Raw genomic sequence first — 21,024 nt, forward strand, 5'->3', positions numbered from 1 at the left:
AGCCTTGTGCCCTGTGTCCCCAGCCTTGCATCCCGTGTCCCCAGCCTGTGTCCCATGTCCCCAGCCTTCCGTCCTGTGTCCCCAGCCTTGTGTCCCGCATCCCCAGCCCTGTATCCAGTGTCCCCAAGCCTGAGTCCCGTGTCCCCAGCCTTGTGCCCTGTGTCCCTGGCACTGCATCCAGCTCCCCAGCCTTGTGTCCTGTGTCCCCAAGCCTGAGTCCCGTGTCCCCAGCCTTGTGCCCTGTGTCCCTGGCACTGCATCCAGCTCCCCAGCCTTGTGTCCTGTGTCCCCAACCCTGTATCCCGTCCCCCCAGCCTGTGTCCCGTGTCCCCAGCCTCCTGTCCTGTGTCCCCAGCCTCCTGCCCAGTGTCCCCAGCCCTGCATTATGTGCCCCATCTTCCCTATCCCGTCTCCACGACCCTGTGTCCCGTCCCCCCAGCCTGTGTCCCGTGTCCCCAGCCTTGTGTCCTGTGTCCCTGGCACTGCATCCAGCTCCCCAGCCTTGTGTCCTGTGCCCCCAGCCTTGTGTCCTGCATCCCTAACCCTGTATTCAGTGTCCCCAGCCTGCATCCCGTGTCCCCAGCCTCCTGTTCCATGTTCCCAGCCTCCTGCCCCACGTCCCCAGCCCCGCATCAAGCATCCCATCTCCCCTAGCCCATCTCCACAACCCTGTGTCCAGTGTCCCCAGCCTTGTGTCCTGCATCCCCAACCCTGTGTCCCGTGTCCCCAGCCTCCTGTCCCGTGTCCCCAGCCTCCTGCCCAGTGTCCCCAGCCCTGCATCATGTGCCCCATCTCCCCTATCCCGTCTCCCCAACCCTGTATCCCGTCCCCCCAGCCTGTGTCCCGCATCCCCAACCCTGTATCCAGTGTCCCCAAGCCTGAGTCCCGTGTCCCCAGCCTTGTGTCCTGTGTCCCTGGCACTGCATCCAGCTCCCCAACCCTGTGTCCCGCGTCCCCAGCCCCGCACCACGCGCCCCACCTCCCCATCCCCTCTCCACGACCCCGCCTCCCACGTCCCCAGCCCTCCCCCCTCCCCCTCCCCTCTCCCCCTCCCCGTCCCCGTCCCCCTCCCTCCCCCTCCGCCCCCGCCCCCCCCGGCCCCCGCCGCCCCGCCCCGGCCCCCCCGCCGCCCGCCGCCGGCCGCCTTCAGCACCGCCCGCCCCGGACGCGGCTGCCGCCGGCGGGACGAGGAGCCGGGCCGGTCGCACCATGAGCAGCCTCCCCGCCGACCGGGAGGGCGGCCCCGCCGACACCGGCCTGCCCGAGGAGGAGGTAGCGGGGGGGGTCGGGATGGGGGGGGTCGGGGCGGGGGTGTCCGGGATCCCCCTCCCCAGCCGCCATCCCCGGGGGGCTGCGCTCCGCGGGTGCCCACGCAGGGAGTGGGGGCCGCGCCGGGGGGTCCCGTCGGTTTCCCCGGTCCCCGGGGCGGGGGGGGGGGGGGGACGGGACCGGGACACGGAGCGGGGGCAGTGCACCCCCGGGGACCCCCCGCAAACACCTCCCCGGGGGAGGCGGGGAGCCCCACGCACGACATGCAGCTCCCCGGGGCGGGGGGGGGGGGGGGGGGCGCAAAACAGCCTCGCCCCCAGCCCCCGGGGCCGGTGCTCGGCGCTGCCGGGGTGGGTTGCGGGGTGAGGGCGGGGACCACGCATCCAGCGGGCTCCGCGCCTCTCTTCCAGGGGGTTTCACCCCCCAAAAAATGTACGAAACCCTCTCGCCCCCACGGGAGACGAACCCCACGCCCCGCCACGGGGACGAGAGCGGGTTTTCTCCATCGCGACCGCAAAGTTCCTGGTTTTGCCCGTGACCTTGAGATGGGAATTTGGACTTTCAGAGGGTGAGAGCAGGCAGATAGGATCTCCTCCTCGCCTTTCACCCGCGGGGCTGCTCCACCGGCTTTTCGGTGGGGTCTCTGGTTGATCGATAACGCCGGGATGCACACAGATCTGCTCGCCTGCTGTCACCTACCTTGATTTTTTAATTCCAGAGGCTGTTCCGGCCTGAAACTTCCCAAAGTTTCCCAAAGCGCTCCAATAATGGGGAATGTTTCCGCTGGTGGCCTGGCCGGGTGCAGGGTCCTTGCGGGTGATGCGGCTTGGATGGGCACAGCAGTGGGAGATGTCCATGGAGGCCTGTTGCCTTTCCCAGCGGTGTGGCATGTGCCGCAGCGGCAAGGGGCCAGCCGCGGCACCGCTGGCCCTTGGGGACCCCCTGCCCTTGCGATGCAGCCCTGCCCGGGGCGATGCTGGACGTGACGAGTCCCCGGAGGGGACGGCTGCGAGGTGCCAGGGTCCCCCGCCACCGTGGGGACGTGTTAGGAGAGTGATGGCCGCTCGCGTTTGCAAGCCGGGCTCCTCCGGTGCCAGGCAGGTATTTTCCCCGCACGAGTTTTCCCAGCCCTGGCTGGAAGAGCCGGTGCTGTCGAGTATTTGCTTAAGCAAAGGGGAAGGGGGTTGCCCAGCTACTGCACCCTGCAAACCTCTCCCCTCCCCGGGGCTTGCTTTCTGGCCTTGTGCCCCCCCCCAAAAAAGAGGGAGAAGCAGCACCCGTCCCTCCTCCCCAGGCTGGCCCGAGTCCCGCTGCCTGCTCCTGGCACCCCGGGGTGGCCTCTCCGTCCCTCCCCCCTCCCCCCCAGGAGGGAGCCCCGCTGGAGGGGAGCTGTGGGTCGGGGGGGTTCCCCACGGAGGAGCCCAAGGGGGGGGCCGAGCAATTTGGAAGGGAGGTCACGTCACTCCGTCCGGGCGAGAACGGCATGTAAAAGGCTCGACGGAGGCCTTATTTGGTAGCGGAGCGGCTCCGGAGAGCCCAGCTCGTGGCCCTCGTCCCCATCCCATGCCAGATCCCTCGTGCTGGGGGACGGGGGCCTGGGGAGGGGACCCCAGGGACAGTTTCTGGGGGGAAGGTGCCCAGCGAACAGATGAGTTTTGCCCCCCGTGGCCTCTGCGTCGCATCCCCCCGTGCTCCTGCTGCCTTTCCTCCTTGAAGCACTGGGTCCAGAGGGTTTGGGAACAAGCTCCGGGCAGGACACGGCCGTGCGTGACCCCCTGTCCGTGCCCGCCGCTCCTCCGCTCTGTTGCAATCCCCCATCTGCTCCCTTGGCTTCTCGCTGCCTTTTCCTCCGCCGCTTCCTCGTTCCAGCCCCGGCAGCTCTGGACTCGCTCTTTCCCGAGGGCTGCTCCTTCTCCTCCCGTCCTCCGCCGGACGTCTGGCTGCCGGTACAGAGAAAAGACTACGGGTAGCGGGGCCGGAGGCTGAGCCCGGTCCTCCTGCATCCCAGGGACGGTGAAGCCAGCATCCCTCAGCCTCAGCCTTGTTTATATTGGGGAGTTTTGCGGGTTGATGGCGTGCATACACACAGCCCGGGAATCTAAACCCAGCCGAGGAGGACGCTCCATTAGCGGAGAGAGTATTTATGCAAGGACTAATCCCCGCAGGGCTGGAATGCACCCCGCCGTGGGGGAGGCAGCACCCCACTTTGCTGAGGGGGGGAAGCTCCGCTTGCCCTGTTTTATGGCTCGATCGCAGCCCCGTACCATCGCCTTCCCGCTCCCACCGAGGTCCGGCTGCCTGGCGGTGCCTCCCCGGCGGCGGGCAGTCAAGCGGCTAATCGGCTGGTAGAGAATTAAAGCGAGCCCCCGCTGAAAGGTGGCGGACGGGGAGCTGGGGTTGAAGGAGGCAATTAAATGCCTCGTGAATGAATCACCCGGACGCTTTCCGCCTCTCCCCTCCGGCCCCCCGGCCTGTTAACGTTTACCAGGGGCGGTTTGCGCAGGGGCAGGGGAGCGTGACCGTGCCGACGGGGCGCCCGGCATCTCTTGGGGCGCCCGGCATCTCTTGGGGGTCCAAGGCAGGGAAATGCCTCCCCGGTGCCGGCTTACCTTCAGGAGACAAACCTGGCTTGTGGCTTCATGCAAGGAAGAGGAGGAGGAGGGCTGCCGGCGCTCCACCGTGGACCTCTCCATGCTGGGGCCATCCTCAAGCCATGGTTTAGAGACCCCAGCCAACCTCTCAGCCCAGGTCCCCACCTCTCCTCGTGTGTCCTCAGGCCCAACCATCCCAGCAAACCCCCAGGTCCTCCTCCAGCATCCCTTAAATAGGCCCCAGATGGGACGCAGTGTTTTGGGGACAGCAAAAGGTGATGGTGGGATGCAGAGGAGCAGCAGTGAGAGGGACGGGCCAGAAGTGGGATGGAGAAGAAGAAGATAGAGATGGCTTCCTATGGAGAAGAGAGTAGCAGAGGCTAGGAGAAGACTTTCTGCAGGGACGATAAAAGCCAGGAGGGGACAAACCAGGAGGAAGGTGGCGGAGGTGGGATACAGCGGCCCTGGCAAATCTGGGAGCTGTGGGGCACAGCGGCAGGAGCAGAGGAGGACTGTGGAAAGGGGATTTCGTGTGCTCCTCCTGTGGCCCCGTAGCTGTCAACCCTGCTGAAGGAAATCAAGGTGGTGGTCACCTGCCAGGTCCTGCACCCACGGCCAGCGGCTTCCCCCAGCAAACATCGACACGTCTGACCTGGAAGAAACCTTTGGTTTCACCCCAAATTGTAACAAGAAGGAGAGATGGAGAAACACTCCACCAAGAAGAAACACTTAAAAAACATCTGCGCAGCGGAATTGAAAGGAAAGAGTTTGGGCTGTCCTAAACTGGGGGTGTCCGGGCTGCGGGAATCCCACCGCCACGCTTGAGTGCCCTTCGCTGAGCCTTGCTCGGGAGCTGTCGGTCTGGCCCCATCCCACAAGACACTTGGGAGCGTGCGTCTCGCCCGATCCACCTCCGAGAAGGGCTCATTTTTCCCTGTGGAAGAGCATATACCTGCCTGCCGGCCGGCGATTTCTCTAATGAGGCTTTTTTTTTTTTTTCCCCCTCAAGGGCAGGATTTTGCCCTGGGAGCGTTTCTGGGAGAGGATGGAGGCTGAGCCCCTGGGATCTCTCAGCACAGGAAAGCCTGGAGCAGCTCCCTGCAGGCTGAAGCTCCTCTTCCATTTAAGGGCAGAAGTAATATTTCCGCCTAAAATCCTTCCCTTGGCAGAAGGATATCCGTCCAGCCCGCTGGAAATTATTCCCGAGGACGCTCCCTTTCTCTGCTCTTCCCACCTCATTTTAACGCAGTCCAAACCCTCCCACCTGCTTGTTACCCAGCCCGGAAAAAGGATGCTGTTTACGTAGGACCTACTCAAACACCCCTTTGGCTGGGTACGCCAGCCCCCCGGCACCCTTTTGGGGGGTGCAGATGGGGAGCACCCATGACCTCGTATCTCCCCCCTCCTCCAAACATCATTTTGGGGCTGGAAACCCGCCGGGGGATCCTTCGGAGCCTTTCTCCCTCTCCCGCTCGCTGCTGTGTAATTTTACAGTTTCAAACTTGGCCGACCCGCGTTTGAACTTTCAAAGAAAACAAGTCATTACCGAAGAGAAGCCCTTCCTTTGCAAGGCTGAATTTCAGAGGGATTTTCAGGGTCTTTTATCTCTCCCATCTCTCTGCCGCACAGCTATGGGGCTAAATGATCTGGTGAGCCCGGCTCGTAGGGGTTTGGATTTCAGGGACGCGGCGAATTGGCGGCGGGTTTTCCCCCGGAGCCCATTTCCGACGCCTCTGGTTTCACGCAGCTCCCCGGGGAGAGGAGAGGCGGGAAGCCAGCGTGCCGGGGAGGACCGGAGGCTCCAGGGATGATGGAGACGAGGCGGGGGACACCACACAGGGATGCTCAGCCTTGGGATGCAAACCCAGCTGGGAGGGTGGATGTGTCCAGCGAGCCGATGCCCTGGATAGCAGCCACGCTGGACCCACCTGAAGGGGAATATTTTTTTTCCCCCAAGGAAAGGATAAATTTGCCTTCTTTACATTGAATTTCATGGACACAAGGGGAGCTCCTCCGGATGAATCCCTCCCCAGCCCCTGCCGGGAGACATTCGGGCAGTGACTCCATGGGGAGACGATGCAGCACTGAACGCCTTGGGGTGCTCCATCACCCTCTCATCTCAGAAGATAGGCAGAAAACTGGTGGGGGTCCCCCAAGGCGCCTTGTGGGGGTGTTTCCAGCCCACCTTGGATGGTCCCAGTTGAGGGGACAGGCTACCGGGCTGCAGCCCTGGCTCAGGAAGGGGGGAGGACATGCCTGCCCTGCTCCCATCCAGCCTGGAGCTCCCAGCATCCCTCTGGGCAAGGCCCTCAGCATCCTTTCCTGGCCAGAGCAGGGCTTGCTTCCCAAGAGGAATTAAGTGTGGGATGGCCGTACGTACGCGGCTGGCTTGTTTTCTGGCAGCCCCCATGCATCCACCGGTGGGTACCAGCAGCGGTGGGTACCAGCAGCGGTGGGTACCAGCAGCGATGTCATCGTACCCATCAGCATCACTGGGGCTGTTGACGCAAGAGCTATATGCAAACGGTCCCGAGTACCTTTTGTTATTTAATAGATATAGGTCAGCCAGAGGTTTTGTTACACAAAGCAGGAATGTTTGCTGCTCCCAGGCTGGGAGATGGGGTAGATAGCTTATCTGCAAGAGAAAGAAGAAATGTCAGCAGAAGAATAGGCCTGGGCTGGCTGTTCCTGGCTGTTTCACGTGTCTCTGTCCCAGGGAATGGGGTGGGCAGAGTGCCTGGCCAAAAAATAAAATTAAAAAAAAAAAAAAAAAGAAAATCAAGATTTTCCCCTCCTTCAGCCCAAATCTGGCAGCTTGGCACCCAGGGGTGGGTGACCTCGGGCTACCCGCTCTGGACCGGCTCTCACAAGGCATTTGGGTGCCTGAAAAAATAAGCAACAGCCATCAAATCCTGCAGATTACCTGCCTGTAAGACGCTGTGGGAGCAGCAGGAGCGGGGCTGGCTCACAAACAAGCCCAGAGCCGAGGGGGACGGCAAGGCGGGGACCCCACCATCCCCGGGTGCCCCAGCGAGAGCAGAGCTGGTGGGGGATGGCAGCCAGGGTCCGACCCATCCACGGGGATGCAGCAGGGCTGAGATCCAGCGGGATCTGAGCCTAAATACAGCCCCGGGGCTGTGGGCAGGGTGCGTGGGTGGGGGGGCCCAGGTGGGGCCGGTTGGGGCCGTTGTCAGCCCCGGCTCCTGTGGGTCCCCGGCCATCGGTCACCAAAGCGTTTGGATGAGATTTTGGGGATGAGGAGCGAGGGGCCGGCAGCGGATCCAGCTGTCGCTCTCCTGCCCCACGCTGCTCCCCCAGTTACAAGCTGGTTGTAAAGCAAAACCATCCCGGCACGGATCTTGCCCAGGCGGGGTTTGCCCGTCCCCGAGGAGCCCCACGTCCCCCCTCGGGGTCGGTGGAAGCGAGGTTTCTGCGAGCCGCCCTGCCTTTGAGGATGCTGCCCCACGGCAAACGTTAGATCCACCCAAAAAGAGTTAAAAACCCCTTAAAAGGTGACTTTTATAAATCGGGGACAGGCTGCTTAAAACCAGCCCCCTCCAAAACAGGGCCATTCCTCCAAGAGGAAGAGTTGGGGTTTGCTTCTCCCGGTCCTTAATGAGCTGCTGCAATTAAACAGAGACAATAGGCATTGTCTGCGGAGTCAGGGCTCTGCTGGAGATGCCAGGAGGGATCCCGTTTGCCAGCCCGGGGTAGGAAGGCACTGGGACGCTGGCAGCCTTTTTTGACCCGGACAGCAGTCGGTGCGGTGAGGACGGGTCCCGGTTGCCTTTCCACGGTGTCTTAGCCACTTGCTCCGCCGTCACCCGAAAGATGGGGAACGCCCCTCCCAAAAATGCCACATCCCCCGAGCGTGGCTTAAGGGTTTTGGCTGCCCACGAGGTTCCCCTCCGGCTGGCATCGTCCCGCTGGCGTGCCACCACGGGAGGCATGGGGTATCCCCAAATTCAAGATGCGGGAGGGTCCCCAGGAACCTCCTTTCTTCTTTTCTAGGTGAGGACGCTCTTTGTCAGCGGGTTGCCTCTGGACATCAAGCCCCGGGAACTTTACCTGCTCTTCAGGCCCTTTAAGGTACCAGACTGGAGAGGGGGGCTGGAAGCGTGGGGCTGGCCCCCTGCCCCACCGCCACAGCCCCACCAACCTTGGTGGGATCTGGGAGCCCACTGGTTTCCCCTAAAAAAGTCTTAATTCGGTCATTTTATTCACAGAAACAAGTTTCTGCGCCTTTTTCCCCCAATAAACCATAGGAAAATGGCATCGGGCGCTTTGATCGCACCGGGGTTTTAATTGCACGTTGACTTGCACCCCGTTTAGCAGCAGAAGAGCGTTGGCTGCGGGCCTCCCCGGCCTCTTCACCCTGCCAGACCTGCAGCTCAGACACCGGCTCGTTTCAAACACGAAGGATCACATTATCAGGCATCCAGCATCCCTACAAAAATCCCGTGGCAGCGAGTCCCCGCGCCGGTGCTGAGCCTTGGCAAGCTCCCCCCGTGCCCGCCCGATGCCCCCCGGCTGTAGGGCTGCCGGGCGATGGATGCGGGAGGTTTCCCTCTCCAAGGGGCAGTCGAATCGCGGGGATCTCCACCAAACACCCTTTTTTTATTCTTTTCTTGCAGGGGTACGAAGGGTCCCTCATCAAACTCACCTCCAAGCAGGTAGGAGCCGCTCGAAACGGGGCGAGCATCCCACGCCGTGCGCCCACCCTCCCCTGGCACCGCCGGTCCCCGGGGTGGGGGGCTCCCCGCGCTGCTCCCCGCCAGCCTGACTGATGGTGCCTCCTCTCCTTCCTCCGCAGCCCGTGGGCTTCGTCAGCTTCGACAGCCGCTCCGAGGCGGAGGCGGCGAAGAACGCGCTGAACGTGAGTGCGCCCGGCCGCTCCGTATTTTTTCGGGATTTTGTTCCCCTCGTTTTCCCGGCCCCGGATACTCTCCGAATTCCTCCATCCTGGGGACGTGTATCTCCCGTGCCGGCTGGCCCCACCGCATCCCCATCCCTCCAGCTGATCCCCATCGGCTGCTTCTCCTCTGCATCCTCCCTCCCGGGGGGCTGCATCCCTCTCGCCGTTCCCAGGGCCATCCAGAGGGCTTGAACCCTATGGATTAGAGCTTTAGATAGGAGTCAGCGAGAGACGCCTTTCCTGGCCTCTCCTGATTTTCAGCGGGAAAAATCCCAGCTAAAGCTGCAAAAGAAAAAGCAAATTTCACTTTCCTTTAGCAGCTCCCTCCTACCTCTGCGGAGTTAAACTGAAAGCAGTCACAGGGAGAACCATGTGGAGCCGGTTCTCCAATTCCTCCCCGGGTTTTGGTTTGTTTTTTTTTTTTTCCTTGTCTTCGTTTTCAATGTAAAACTTTTTTTTTGGCTCCGCTAATCCCTCTGGATAAGAGCTCGGCCGTGCGGGATGCCGACTGCCAAATATGGTGCCGATGCTAAAGATGCCGGAGGAACGCGAGCTGCCTCGGGGCCCGGCAAATTAGCTCATTTCAAGGCTGGAAGTTTGAAAAAAAAAATAAATAATTGGGAGTTATTTTTGCTGCGGGGCTGGCACACGGCTGTGCTCGCCCACCCGCCGTGCCTCCTTCCCTCCCGCAGGGCATCCGCTTCGACCCCGAGATCCCCCAGACGCTGCGGCTGGAGTTCGCCAAGGCGAACACCAAGATGGCCAAGAGCAAGCTGGTGGGCACCCCAAACCCCAGCACGCCTCTCCCCACCGCCGTACCTCAGTTCATCGCCCGGGAGCCCTGTAAGTACCGGCCGTGGGTCTCCCAAGGGTGCTGGGGGGAGCAGGGATGCTGCGGCGGGGTGGTGATGGGAAACGCCAGGTCCAACTGGAAGCAGCAGCGCCCGCTTGCTGCATGGTGGCACGTGTCGGCCGGTGGCCAGCGGTCCCCAAAGGCGGCTGCCGGTGCTGGAGAGGACCCAGGGGCCTGTGACAGCTGGCTCGGCGCGGTGCGCCGGAGCGGGATGAGCTTCACTGCGCCGGGGAGTTTCCAAGTCGCGGCTGGGGGTCTCGGTGGAGACCTCGGTGATGTCTTGCTGCGAGCGTGCCGTACCCATTTCTGCTACTGGAAAAGCATTTCTCCTGCGGTCGCCGGTTCCTCGCCTCACTGCTGCGCACGGGCATGAGCCGCACGTTCTCCTTTGTGCCGGGCCTCTGGGGTAATTAAACCTCACGGAGACGACGCACCCAGCCCCTCAGCATCGCTCGCCGCTGACCGAACCCTGCGTTTTCCCATTCGGCGTTGGCTTTGCGGGCCGGCTCTCAGCTCCGGGGGAAGCTCCGCTCCTGCTCTCGCCTGCTTTGGGGGGAGAAGGAAGGGCCGGCGGTGCTGTTGACCGGCGCGTGGCGTTGCGGGGACCGCGGCCCGTCGGTCGCCGTTAACTCTCCTTCTTCTTTTCTTGCAGATGAGCTCACAGTGCCTGCACTTTACCCCAGTAGCCCTGAAGTGTGGGGGCCGTACCCTCTGTACCCAGCGGAGTTAGCACCTGCTCTACCTCCTCCTGCTTTCACCTACCCCGCTTCACTGCACGCCCAGGTAATTCAGACCCATCCGCCACCACTGCGCTCACCCTCCCACCCGCCCCGGACCCTTTTTCCCCCTCGGTGCTCGCCGCACCACTAACCTCTGCCCGGCTAACAGGCACCCCCCGCCACCCTGAGATTTAGGGACAGCACCCAAAGCGAGCTGAGCGCTGGCAGCGGGGCGCGCGGGCAGCGCTGCCCACCTCTGCCCAAACACCTCTCTCTGCCTTCCTCCTCTTGCTCTCGCCACGGGCAGGCAGGCAGGGAGGGAGGGATGGGGGATGCTCGCCGGGGCTGGATCGTCCCCATCGCTCCCGGCACCGAACGACCCGTCCGGCGGCCGGCGCGGTGCAAGATGGGGGCTCCTGAGCCCCTGGCCGCTCCTTGAGCATCGCTGGGATGCGGCTTGCCGGACACGGGGCGTGAAGCAAAGCGACTCTGACAGGGAGGAGAGGGCAAGCGAAGCGCAAATGGAGGACCCATCTTTTATTGACGAGGCGCTCTCTTGTCACAAGCGCTTTTCTGCTGGCTGCCACTGCCGGTGGCCTCCGATGGCAGCACGCGGCCGTTAAAAATTAACCACCCGCCCCGGGAGAGGAGCGGGGAAAAGAAGAGAAGAAGTGGAAATGGAGGTGGCGGAGGATTTCTTTGCAGTGCCAGCCTTCGGGATGTTTCCCAGAGAGGCATCGCGGGGATGCCGGGAAGAGACCGTCGCCGTGGCAGGGAAACGGGCAGCTGCCTCTCCAACGGCCGTGCCGGACATCATCCCGGCTTTTGCTCCTCGCCGCCAGCTCCGGCTTGGCGGTGAGCAGGAGGAAGCGAGCACGCAGAAACAGATTTGCCGGATAAGCTGCATCCGAAAGGCTTTTGGCCCCGGCCTGCCAGGGTTGAGCCGGGTTATCCGGAGCCGCCATTGCGGAGAGCCGGAGGCAGCCGGGGGCTGGTTTGAGTGGGAGGGCGAGGAAAAGCACTCGGCGTACAAACCAGCCGCAGCCTTTGGATGAAACTCCGGCTTTTCGGGCCCTGCTGTTTATAGAAGAGCGGCGGTAAATATTATTGCAGCTACGTACTTGCCTTGTCAAATAACCGCTAACAGGCAGCACCTGCGCTGCTCGGGAAGCCGGGGAAACAGCCGGCAAAGGAAACGGAGGCGTAAGGAGGCTCCGAGAGCCCCCTGGGAAAACCCAGACTGAGACTTGAGGTTAGATGCTGTTACAAGAAATATTATCCGCTGCGGTTATAGAGGCAGGGAGGATGGTGGTGGCACCCCTGGGTGCTGGGGTGAAGCAGGCAGCGCTCCCCTCCCGGGGGCCGCAGTCCGTCCCCGTCCCCCGGTGCGGCTGCCAGCGTTGTGGGTTTGGTGGGGGGTGTCGGAGAGGGGTGCCACCACCCAAACCAGAGCTGCTCGCTCCGGGGTGGCCTCCCCGACTGGGTCCTGCAGAGAGCGGCGGGATGGGGAACCACGGGACGGCAGGGCCGATGTGGCGTTATCCGGCAGAGCACCGAGCGCCCCTGGGCAGGCGGCGAGAGCCGTTGGGTTTTGGCGTCTTGATGTTTTCCCCCCCATCTCACGTGGGCTTTGCAGGTGTTAAGATGGGACGAGCCCACCTCCTGCTCGGTGAGACCGCGGTGCTGCCGCCCCAGCTCGGTCCTGCTGCAAGCAGCGATGCCAGGGGCTGTGCTCGGCCCCAGCCGGTGTCACTCTCCGAACCGGAGCTGGGATGGCTGTGCTGTTTGCGTTTCGACCTCCCTCCGCCCCATACCTGGGGAAGGCCGGCAAAGGGGAGCCCAGAGGCGGCCAGCTCTTGCCAGGGTGGGCGGCCACCGTCCCTCTCACCCTGTTCCCCTCTTGTCTTTGCAGATGCGCTGGCTCCCTCCCTCCGAGGCTGGTTCTCAGGGCTGGAAGTCCCGTCAGTTCTGCTGAATGCCGGGTGAGTGCCGCCGCCCCGCTCCCACCCTCCTGCGCCGGCGTGGTGGGCTGGGGGCCACCTCCACCCTTACCCTCAGCTCCCCCCGCCGCGGCTCTCGGGGTCTCCGGCAGCTGGGGGTGGGTGGCCAGACCCTATGCCCACACGGGCGAGGCCGCTTCCCGGCAGGCAGCGTAGGTCTGGGTGCCCTCCTTGCCTCCAGGAAGGGGATGTCCCTGCCACTGTCCACCCCAATGCTTTCCCAAATAACCCCGGGTGGGGCATGGTCCTGCAAAAGAAGGCGGCGGCAGGGCCGCCCGGCTGAAGGCAACCTCCGCCTCCCAGTGCGACGCAAAAATCTCATTAAACCTTAATGAAAACTCTCCTGGCAGCCGGGAGTGGCCAGGGCTGCCAAAACGAGAAGCGCGGAGTGATCCCAGCCTGCCCCGACCATCCCAGGTGCCATCCCCCCACGCTGCCGATGCCTGCCGGGAAGCCTCCTGCGCCGTGTCCGCACCCAGCTGCGGAGAAACCCCAGCGGATCCAAGGAGGCGGCGAGGCTCCGGCATCGGCTGCCCCTGTTCCTGTGCCACCACTCTGCCCGTCCGCCCGGCCGCGTGGCCACAAGGCTCGCTCACCCGGGGAGGGCTGGAGGACCGGCTGCGGCTGCAGCCGACCCGAGACTTGGATCTGCAAAGCATTTGCCGGCTATTTTAGGCCTAGCAGATAAAAATAGGGAACGGCGAAGCTTTGGGAACCAGTGGTTCTTCCAAAATACGGAGCGTGCCAGTATTTCCAGCTAAAGTGTAAGCAGAGTCTTATTTGGGAAGAGGAGATGAGCGAAGCCCTTGTAACAGGTCCACCTGCCCACAGCAACCCTGGTAGCTGCAATGGGTGGCGAGGATGGGCTCAGCCTGGACAAGAGGGTCAGGGACCTCCCAGCTCCCCACCAGGGTCCTCTAGCCGGGAAGGGCTACGGCACAGGGCTACAGCCAAGGGTTTTGCTCTCACCCTGGCTCTCCTGCCTGCATCCTCCTTGCATTTGCTGCGTGGAGCCCATCAGGGCAGGGTTAAGCTGCAAACTGTCCCCTTGAGAAGCGCCGACCCCAGCCACTGCAAAATAACCTCTCCCCGCAGCACACCGACCTCAGCCCCTGGCTGCCAGCCGCCCCTGCCAGCGTCCCTAACCCTCCACTGCGTCCTCTCACAGGTCTCAGGTGTGTGATGGTGGCCTACAGTCAGTCTTGTGGGTATTAACGGAGTCTTCCAAGGCGGCTACTGGGTTGGCGTGCTCTCCGCAGAACCACAGTGTGCTGGTAAGGCTGCAGCACGGCGCCCGGCTGCACGAGGGGGACACGGCTCCTTGGGCTGCGCTGCTTCGGGGAGGGGGTAGAGGGATGAGGAAGCCGGCGGGACATCCGTGAGGGGCAGCGAGACGGGCCCATCCCTGGGATCGAGCCCTGCAGGCTGGCGTTGCTGCTCCGCTACGGCACGGCGTGGCACAGCCCCTCCAGCTCCGAACCAGGGCTCCGCCATTCCCGCCTTTATCGCGTTGTTATCTGGGGCGAGAGTTTCGACCGCCGAGAGGAATGCCTCTCGGCTTTGAATTACCCCCAGTAATCTCATCTCGCTGCCGTCCTCGCTTCCTGCCTTGGATCAACAGAGACTGAATTCCTCTTAAGTGCAAAATTCAGCTCAAACTTAACTCTCGGCTTCCCAGCTGGTACCTCCTCAGTTAAAACCCCAGGGGCTACAGCCAGAAACTGGGACCAGTGGGGTCCTTCCCCTCTGCCCGTCTGATCAACGCCGGGGTGCCGACAGCCCCGGCACTTCCCACCGTGCCCTTTCCTGGTTAAACAACTGTCCTTGGAGCGCGGTCCCGGCACGGGCTGCTCTCCCTTCCTCGCCCCGATTCCAAAACAAGCTTCCCTCTCCCCCAGGCTGCGGCACGGGAGCTTCCCCACGAAGGGAGAGAGATTAACCACGGCCCCTTTTCCGCTTTGCCTCAGCCCGAGATCGCGGCCGCCTTTTTTTTTTTTTTTTTAACACCTCTCTCTGTTGTTACAGGCTTGAAAAAAAAAAAACCTCACACAAGTTTGGATTCCTCCAAGACTTTCCCACAGCCTCTATCACACATCTGCTCTCCTAGAAGAAAAACGAAAAGCATACCTAGTAATAATATTTTCCTCTTTTACACTGTATATTTGTAAGAAAGAGTGTGTTACTTCTGAAAGCATGGTTTGACAGGCATCGCTGTAGTGTTTGAAAAGCCTTTTCAAACAGAACCATAGGAAAGCAGACTACAAAAAAAAGCAAAACGAGAGCAAGTATTTTTGTACCAAACCTCCTATATAGGACAATCTTACACTGGGTCGGACCACAGGTTTTGTGCTTGACTTTCGAATGCGTGTAATTAAGAGTCTCTATCCCCCCCGCCCCGTCAGCTGCATGTCGAAGGCATGATGTTCACGTGCGTGCAGGTGTCGAGACGCACGATTCGGGTTTGTAGGCACGTGCGCTCCCTCCGGCACAGGAATTGTGCTCCGGCTGTGTCGGCAAGACGTCTGCGGACACTTACAGTATTACCGTTTTCTTCCCAGTTGTACCAAATGACAACCAGGCAGGACAATCAGAAACTTTCTTATGGTGATTTTTTTTACCTTAGGGCTATGTTAATAGCTTGCTGTGCGAAGCTTCGGCATGGTACAACGGCTCGGATCAGGGATGGGCAGAGACAGCCCGCATATGTAGCAAGGTGACAATTTGCCTCCTCCTTCTCCTCCTGCCATGACTGCTTGAAGTTGTTACGGGCAACGTAAACTGCTGTATGAGAAAAAAAACCCAACAAACCCTCGGTTCGCCAGCTTACTCGAGGTTGGGTGCGAGTCCCGAGTGAGCTGAGGGGCTTAGACACGTGCCTACCGTTAGGCCCAAGTGCTGGGCTGAGCTGGGGTTTTAGCGTCGAGGTCACGCCGGTCCGTCGGCTCGCTGTGTAGCATTTCCATGTGTCCACGTGCAAAGACAAGAAGGGAGGCTGCTAACACCCTTGGGGCAGCATCTGTAACCTTTACAGAGATAGCGTACCAGCAGAGACCGTTTGACATGCTAGTCTCTCCTTGCTCCAGGAAGAATTTAGAAAAAGCCAAGAGCAAAGCAAACCAACCCAAAACCTCAGACAAGTTCAGTTTCTTGCAAAAGGAGGCGCGAAACTTCTCCTTTCGTTGCCTTTCCCCCCTGCCCCATCCCTGTTGCAGAGTACACCGAGCTCAGCCGCTGCCCGGGCTTCGCCGTAGCTGGTTTCCCAGCTGCGCTGAAGACGCAGGGCACCTGCGGCCCGTGGCCTTGTTAAACATCATAACCTTTTTCTTCCTCCTTCTTTTTATTCTGTGGGTGGGCCAAAATAAGACGGCTGAGATTTCGGCTGCCGAAGCCGGGGCGGGACGGGCGGTGAGATGGTGCGATGGGAAACTGTCCCGTTGGGGTCTTGTGTAAAAAGTGGGATTGATAAAGGCGACGTGAGAAGAAATCAATTCCAAAACAAACCTCTGAGCAGCTCTAAAAGGAACGATACCAGCGTTTCCAAGTGTCGGACTAACTCTTTTAGCAAACTATTTCCTGTACTTTTGTCTTGTGGAGAGGAGAGAAGCTTCCACATTGTCTATTCCGCTTTTGGAAATATGTTTAAAGGTACTTTTCTATTGTAATTTTTTAAAAATAAAACCTGTGATTATTATAAGTTACACGCAGAGCATTGTCGTGTGCTGTGTATCTGGTTAGGAACAGGGAGAAGGATCCCAACGCACACCCTTCGGGGCCTCAGGGAACAGCAGCCGCCGTCCTCCCTCGGGGCATTTTGAAGGCAACGCTCCTGAGGGACGCAGCGATTTTTCAGGGTAGATACCATCGTTCCTGCCTGGCTCGCTTGGATCTCTAGGAAAGCTCCAAAATCCAGGCTGGAAGGATCAGCAGGCTTTAAAGAAATGACTCCAAGTTTACAAAGATGTTATCGGTTAGTTTTTAAACCTACTAATCTTGGCACTGAGCACAGGAGCTAAGCTGCGATTTTCCATGAGCTCAGCCACAGCAGAGGCAAACGTAACCTAGAGACGAAGGGCCAGATTATTATTTTCGTTTTTTTTTTTAACACGCTGAGAATTTTGAAAACCTCGGTTCATAAGCCCAACCTAGAAATTCCTCCTCCTTCCTCCGCTCCGCCCTGATAAATGTGACCAGCGTCCCCAGGAGCCTCAGCCAACAGGCCAGACTCCGAAAACAAAGTACCAGGAGCAAGTTCCACCTTAGCAAACGCAGCCCGGAGAATGGTGTGTAAAGGACATTATTAAAGCAGGCTACAAATTGTCGAGGGTGGAAGAAAAAGGCATGGTGGTGTTACTTGAAACCCCCGGCTGGCAGGGATGAGCCGGGGAGTTAAGCCCTTAATGTTGGATGCTAATCCCGCTGCGGCCACCGCAAGTCACAGCTTTTTTTCCGAGTTGCATTCAGGGGTAGGAAGGGAAGAGCGCGACAAGCTGCGAGCGCAACACGGACGTATTGCTCAGCCCGACTGCTATTCAGAGCGGCGGTGACTGGCCGACACCGCTGTCCCAGGCCCCGCTTTAGCGAGAAACGCAGATGCTTTTGGGAGCGGATTCAACAGCAAACATCCTCCAGCTAAGAAAGCGATGAAACACGCACGCATCCTCCTGGACTTTGCCTGGGCACAGCATCTGCTCCGAGATCTGCTCTGCAAAAGGAAGCGGGGCCTTGCTGAAAATATTTAACCTCTTGAACCATTTTTTTTTTTTTTTTTTACATTTCCCCTGTAAGACAAAATGTTTTCAGCTCTGTGCTGATCGGCGTTGCCCTCATCGGCGAGGGGCGGGAGCGGCAAGCCGCTCGCCCGGCCCCCGCGTCCCCTTTGCCCGTGGTGACCTTTCCCCACGCGGCCAGGGGAACATTCCTTCCCCGTGACCGTTCGGGCGCTTACAGGAAGGCCCGAGCTGCTGGCTGACACTGGGAGATTGCAAAATGGGACCAGGGACTCCCAGGCCAGCGTTGGCATACGATACCAGGGATAAGTCCCGGGGGGTACCAACAGGCAGAGCTGGAGAAAACAAAATGAGGACATTTCACACTCTCATTGTTTCCACTTTCCCAAGTCTTTCTCTCCCCATCCCCCTAACGCCACCGCTAAGCTCGGGGAGGGGGGGTGCGAGCGGCTCCTTCCTATGCATCCTTGCATATCCCTGCATCCGCATCCCTGCATCCCTGTGCGGAGGTTTGCTGCCCCGCGGCTGCCTGCTGATGGGCAGCAGGCTGGAAGCGATGGCGAAGGGACGGAACAGGCCGGCAGGGTCTGCGGAAAAAAACCACAGCGCTAACTCTCCACATCGGACGGACACAACCAAGCGGTGGAGGCATGGGAACAAGACAGGAGAAGGAGGGCTGTATCTCCCAGAGGATTGTATGGGGGGGCAGGCAGCCTGTGCAGGCAGCAGCGAAGGCAGCCTGGCAGCAGCGGCAGGGAGTAGGGGATCGTGCTGCGGGAATGGTGACAGGCCAGCCGGGGCAGGGAAAGCAAAGGGCAGACAGAGCCGGCGCCAAGGCCGGCCAGCAGCGCCTGCAGCCTGGACGGGACGGGGAGGAGGAGCGAGCCCAGCACCCACTCCTGCGGGCTTCCTTGGGAGAGCGGGGGAAGGAATAACAAGGCCAGGAGAATAAAGATGAGATAGCACTGGGGTTTGGCCGGGCAGCTTTAGAGGCTGAGACACAGGCTGGGAGAGAAGCCGGTGGCTAACAGCAAAGAGGTGGCTTTGTGAGGATATCTGGGGGCCGGGGCAAGAGCGCAATGCTCACTGTGGATTTGCTCCCCGATTCTTGAAGCTTGAGGAAACTGAGAGGCATCAGCCAGCAAGGGTCACTGCACTGCCTGAATGCTGCCAGGTAGGGCTGCTCTGTGCTCCCTGCCAGCACGAAAAGGCTCCACGCGCCCGAGAAAGCACACAGCCAGAGCATCAGCCATCCCACCGCCCCGGGAAGGACGGGGATAACTGCATACCCAAAAGCCTGAAGTTCGCCCTGGGGCCGTGCCTGCAGCCCAGAGCCAGGGCAGCCATCCCCAGGCCAGGCAGTGCCTGGATCGGGGAGAGATTTCAACCCAGGGAGATGAGCGGGGGGCCGTAGATGTGCGCCCTGCAGCTGCAGGCTGCCTGGAGAGCCAGGCTTCAGCCAACATTTAAACACTGTTATCTGCCTCGCTGCCACGCTCAGGCTAGAAACCAAGATGACAGTGGAGCTTAAAACAACACCATTAGCAGATCCCTGAAATGCTGCTTCTAAAACACGGGTAAGCCAACCATTAGCAGAGTCTGGACTTCATCTCTGCCGTCTCCATAATTAATAACTAGCTCAGGAGGGAATAGAGAATACAACGTAACTGATGGAGGCAGGAGGAAATCGCACAAGTACTTCAGGCCTTGGATGTAAGCCCAGAAGTGCAGGTATAGTCAAAAAATTAACTTAATGGAAGGACAACCTCCTGCCTTAACCATCCTTTTCCCCCGCTATGCTTGCACTCTGCACAATGTCCAACCCATGAGGCTGGTGGAGTCCAACACGTGGGTCCCAACCACAGAAGCGCTGATGGGTTTTCAGAGTCACAGCTGGTTTTTTTGGGCTGCAGGGTAACACCGAGGCCGCTGCACACACTTGCAAACCAAAGCAACAGAAAGCACGCCAGCGAGAAACAAGGAGAACTGCTCTTACAGCAAGCCAGGTGGCACCGAAGGAACCGGGGCTCGGACCCACAGGAGCATGTGGGTAAAAGGGGCCGCAGGAGGTCTCTGATCCAACCTCCCTCTTGCAACAGGACTGTTGCCAGTTAGAGATCTGGGCTGCCTGGTCTGGTCTGGGCGATGCTTGAAACCAGCATGGATGGAGACACCTCCCCAACAGCTTTTTTTTCCTAATATCCAAGCCAAACTTCTCACGTTCCCCTATTATATCACCTGCCGTGGCTGCCAAAAAGAGTTTGACTGCATCATCTTCCTAATTGCCCTTCACATCGCTGTACCTGTGATTAGATATCCTAGGCCCTCTGCCCCCTGCCCTGACCAGCCCAGGAGCCCCAGCCAGACCCTCCCCAGCATCCCTGCATCCCTCTTGAATGGGAGGGGAGGCCCAAACTGGGCAGAGTTTCCAGGTTTGACCTCCCCAGTGCTGAGCAGTGAGCCGACAGCTTCCCTTGCTCCGTTGGCCCTTGCCGGAGTGGCGCAGGCTGCGTTCGCCTCATTTGGGAAGAGAGCAGCTACAACTATGCAATACCCGGCACGATGGAGAAGCTGCGTTCCTGCCGAGAGCCCTGCTGTGTCCAGACAAGGCCTCTCTTCTGGGAAACGGCTATTCTTCCTTATCTGCTTTACGGGGATGTGTCCAGAGAGCCTGCGCAGGACTGACAAGATAGACACGGTTAGGAACGCACCTACGGAGCCAGAACAACGGACCCGAGAAGCAGTGCAAAAGCAGACCCTCTCTCCCCTGAGACGAGCTTGAGCCCCAGACCGCCTAGCCTTCTGCATTACAACAAAATGCCGGCCCAGGGCTCCCGGCTGGTGCGGCGCTGCCTTTTGCAAGCACTCCTAGAGCCAGGCTGGGCCGTGCTGCAGCAATGCCAGCTACCGGGAATGCTGCTTTCGGGCTGGTCTCTCTCTTGCTGACAACTCAGCAATGGGCCTTGACGATCCAGCCGCATCCCTGACCTTGCCAGCAGTAGAAAGCCAGTACCAGCAGACTGGGGTCCAAGCTCTCCTCTCCCTGATGGTTGTTAGCAGTTAGCCTTGCTGGTCTTAACCAGTCAACAGTAAGCACTCAACCCTACTGGACATCCCCCCGCAGATGCAGTAGCTGCCAGAGGCCCCCGAGGCAGTAAGACACAAAGGAATTTGGGCCTCGTACATTAGCAGCGACCGGAAAGCAAGCAACGAAGCTGGAAATAATGAGATGTCAGGACCAGAGTTGCTTCTAGTCATCTGCAAATGCAGCCCCTCCTCATCAGCAGGTACCGGGAGCCCAGCTCTCCCTGGTGGCCCTGCACCGCCTGCCCATGCTCATCGGAAGCGACAGCCCTCGCTGGCTACATCCACGTGCAGGGTCTTTATACCATTTGTCAGGGCTCCCTTGCCTCTCTCTCCGCTGCTCTCTAAAAGCCTTGAATGATCATGATGAATTATAGATTAGCTCTGGTACACACCGCCTTATGTCAGTTTTCTCATTCAACCGTACAAAATCCTGCTGTTTTCCATCCCCTTCCAGAATGATCATCGTAACGGAGGAGGAGGTGGAATAACTCTTCAGTTAGAGCAACTTTTAGGAGAGAAGCCAGTAGAGCTCCATGTTTAGAGGTCTGACATCCCTGGGCTATTCAACTTGTATCTTAAAAAAGCCAACAGTGCTTTTATTTTGGGGCTGAGGAGATGAAGTAAAAGGTCTGGTTCATGTATATAAACACAAAGAAGTGTTAATGAGCTTCTCCTGAAGGGCCAGCGCAGCCCCTGATCGCCACGGGCAGGTATGCCGACATTGCTACCGGATGCCCTACGAGGATACCTTTTCAGAAGCAAATCCTGGACCAGCAACCTCTGGCTAGAGAGGAAGAGCTATCAGCGATGCGACCCGGCTTACCCCACCAGCTGCCGCCTCCTCCTCCAGTTTCACCGGCACA

The 21,024-nt window shown here is 60.0% G+C and overlaps 2 protein-coding genes across 4 annotated transcripts in view; one reads left to right on the plus strand and one right to left on the minus strand.

Moving 5' to 3' along the window:
- Window positions 1–1,127: 1,127 nt before the first annotated feature.
- Window positions 1,128–16,045, plus strand: RBPMS (RNA binding protein, mRNA processing factor). 3 transcript variants are annotated; one of them, XR_015700142.1, is made up of 9 exons: window positions 1,128–1,272; window positions 7,872–7,949; window positions 8,495–8,533; window positions 8,674–8,736; window positions 9,468–9,618; window positions 10,281–10,411; window positions 12,260–12,329; window positions 13,516–13,621; window positions 14,373–16,045. XR_015700142.1 is itself a non-coding variant. In XM_087737987.1 (8 exons), the coding sequence occupies exons 1-8, from the start codon at window positions 1,210–1,212 to the stop codon at window positions 14,376–14,378; spliced, it is 576 nt and encodes a 191-aa protein (XP_087594113.1). In that variant the 5' UTR covers window positions 1,128–1,209; the 3' UTR covers window positions 14,379–16,045. The 3 variants fall into 3 exon arrangements, 2 of the variants coding, with proteins under 2 accessions (XP_087594113.1, XP_087594112.1); XM_087737987.1 differs by lacking the exon at window positions 10,281–10,411; XM_087737986.1 differs by lacking the exon at window positions 14,373–16,045 and having other exon boundaries at window positions 13,516–13,622.
- A 1,013-nt stretch (window positions 16,046–17,058) lies between these two features.
- GTF2E2 (general transcription factor IIE subunit 2) overlaps window positions 17,059–21,024 on the minus strand; it is a 33,038-nt gene continuing 29,072 nt past the window's right edge. The window contains exon 10 of the transcript XR_015700139.1: window positions 17,059–19,755. The gene's annotated coding sequence lies outside the window, so the exon portion shown is untranslated. The remainder of the gene's footprint in view (window positions 19,756–21,024) is intronic.

The sequence above is a fragment of the Nipponia nippon genome, unplaced genomic scaffold (genome assembly GCF_047370975.1).
Source record: "Nipponia nippon isolate SJK-2023a ecotype South Korea unplaced genomic scaffold, ASM4737097v1 scaffold_6, whole genome shotgun sequence".
NCBI lineage: Eukaryota > Metazoa > Chordata > Aves > Pelecaniformes > Threskiornithidae > Nipponia > Nipponia nippon.

What these genes read in the sequence shown, in the direction of transcription:
- RBPMS (XM_087737986.1), top strand. Translation starts at nt 1,210, where the DNA reads ATGAGCAGCCTCCCCGCCGACCGGGAGGGCGGCCCCGCCGACACCGGC. An exon ending in TGCTCTTCAGGCCCTTTAAG is followed by an intron (nt 7,950 to 8,494) that starts GTACCAGACTGG and finishes CTTTTCTTGCAG; the next exon opens with GGGTACGAAGGGTCCCTCAT. An exon ending in CCGCTTCACTGCACGCCCAG is followed by an intron (nt 10,412 to 12,259) that starts GTAATTCAGACC and finishes TTGTCTTTGCAG; the next exon opens with ATGCGCTGGCTCCCTCCCTC.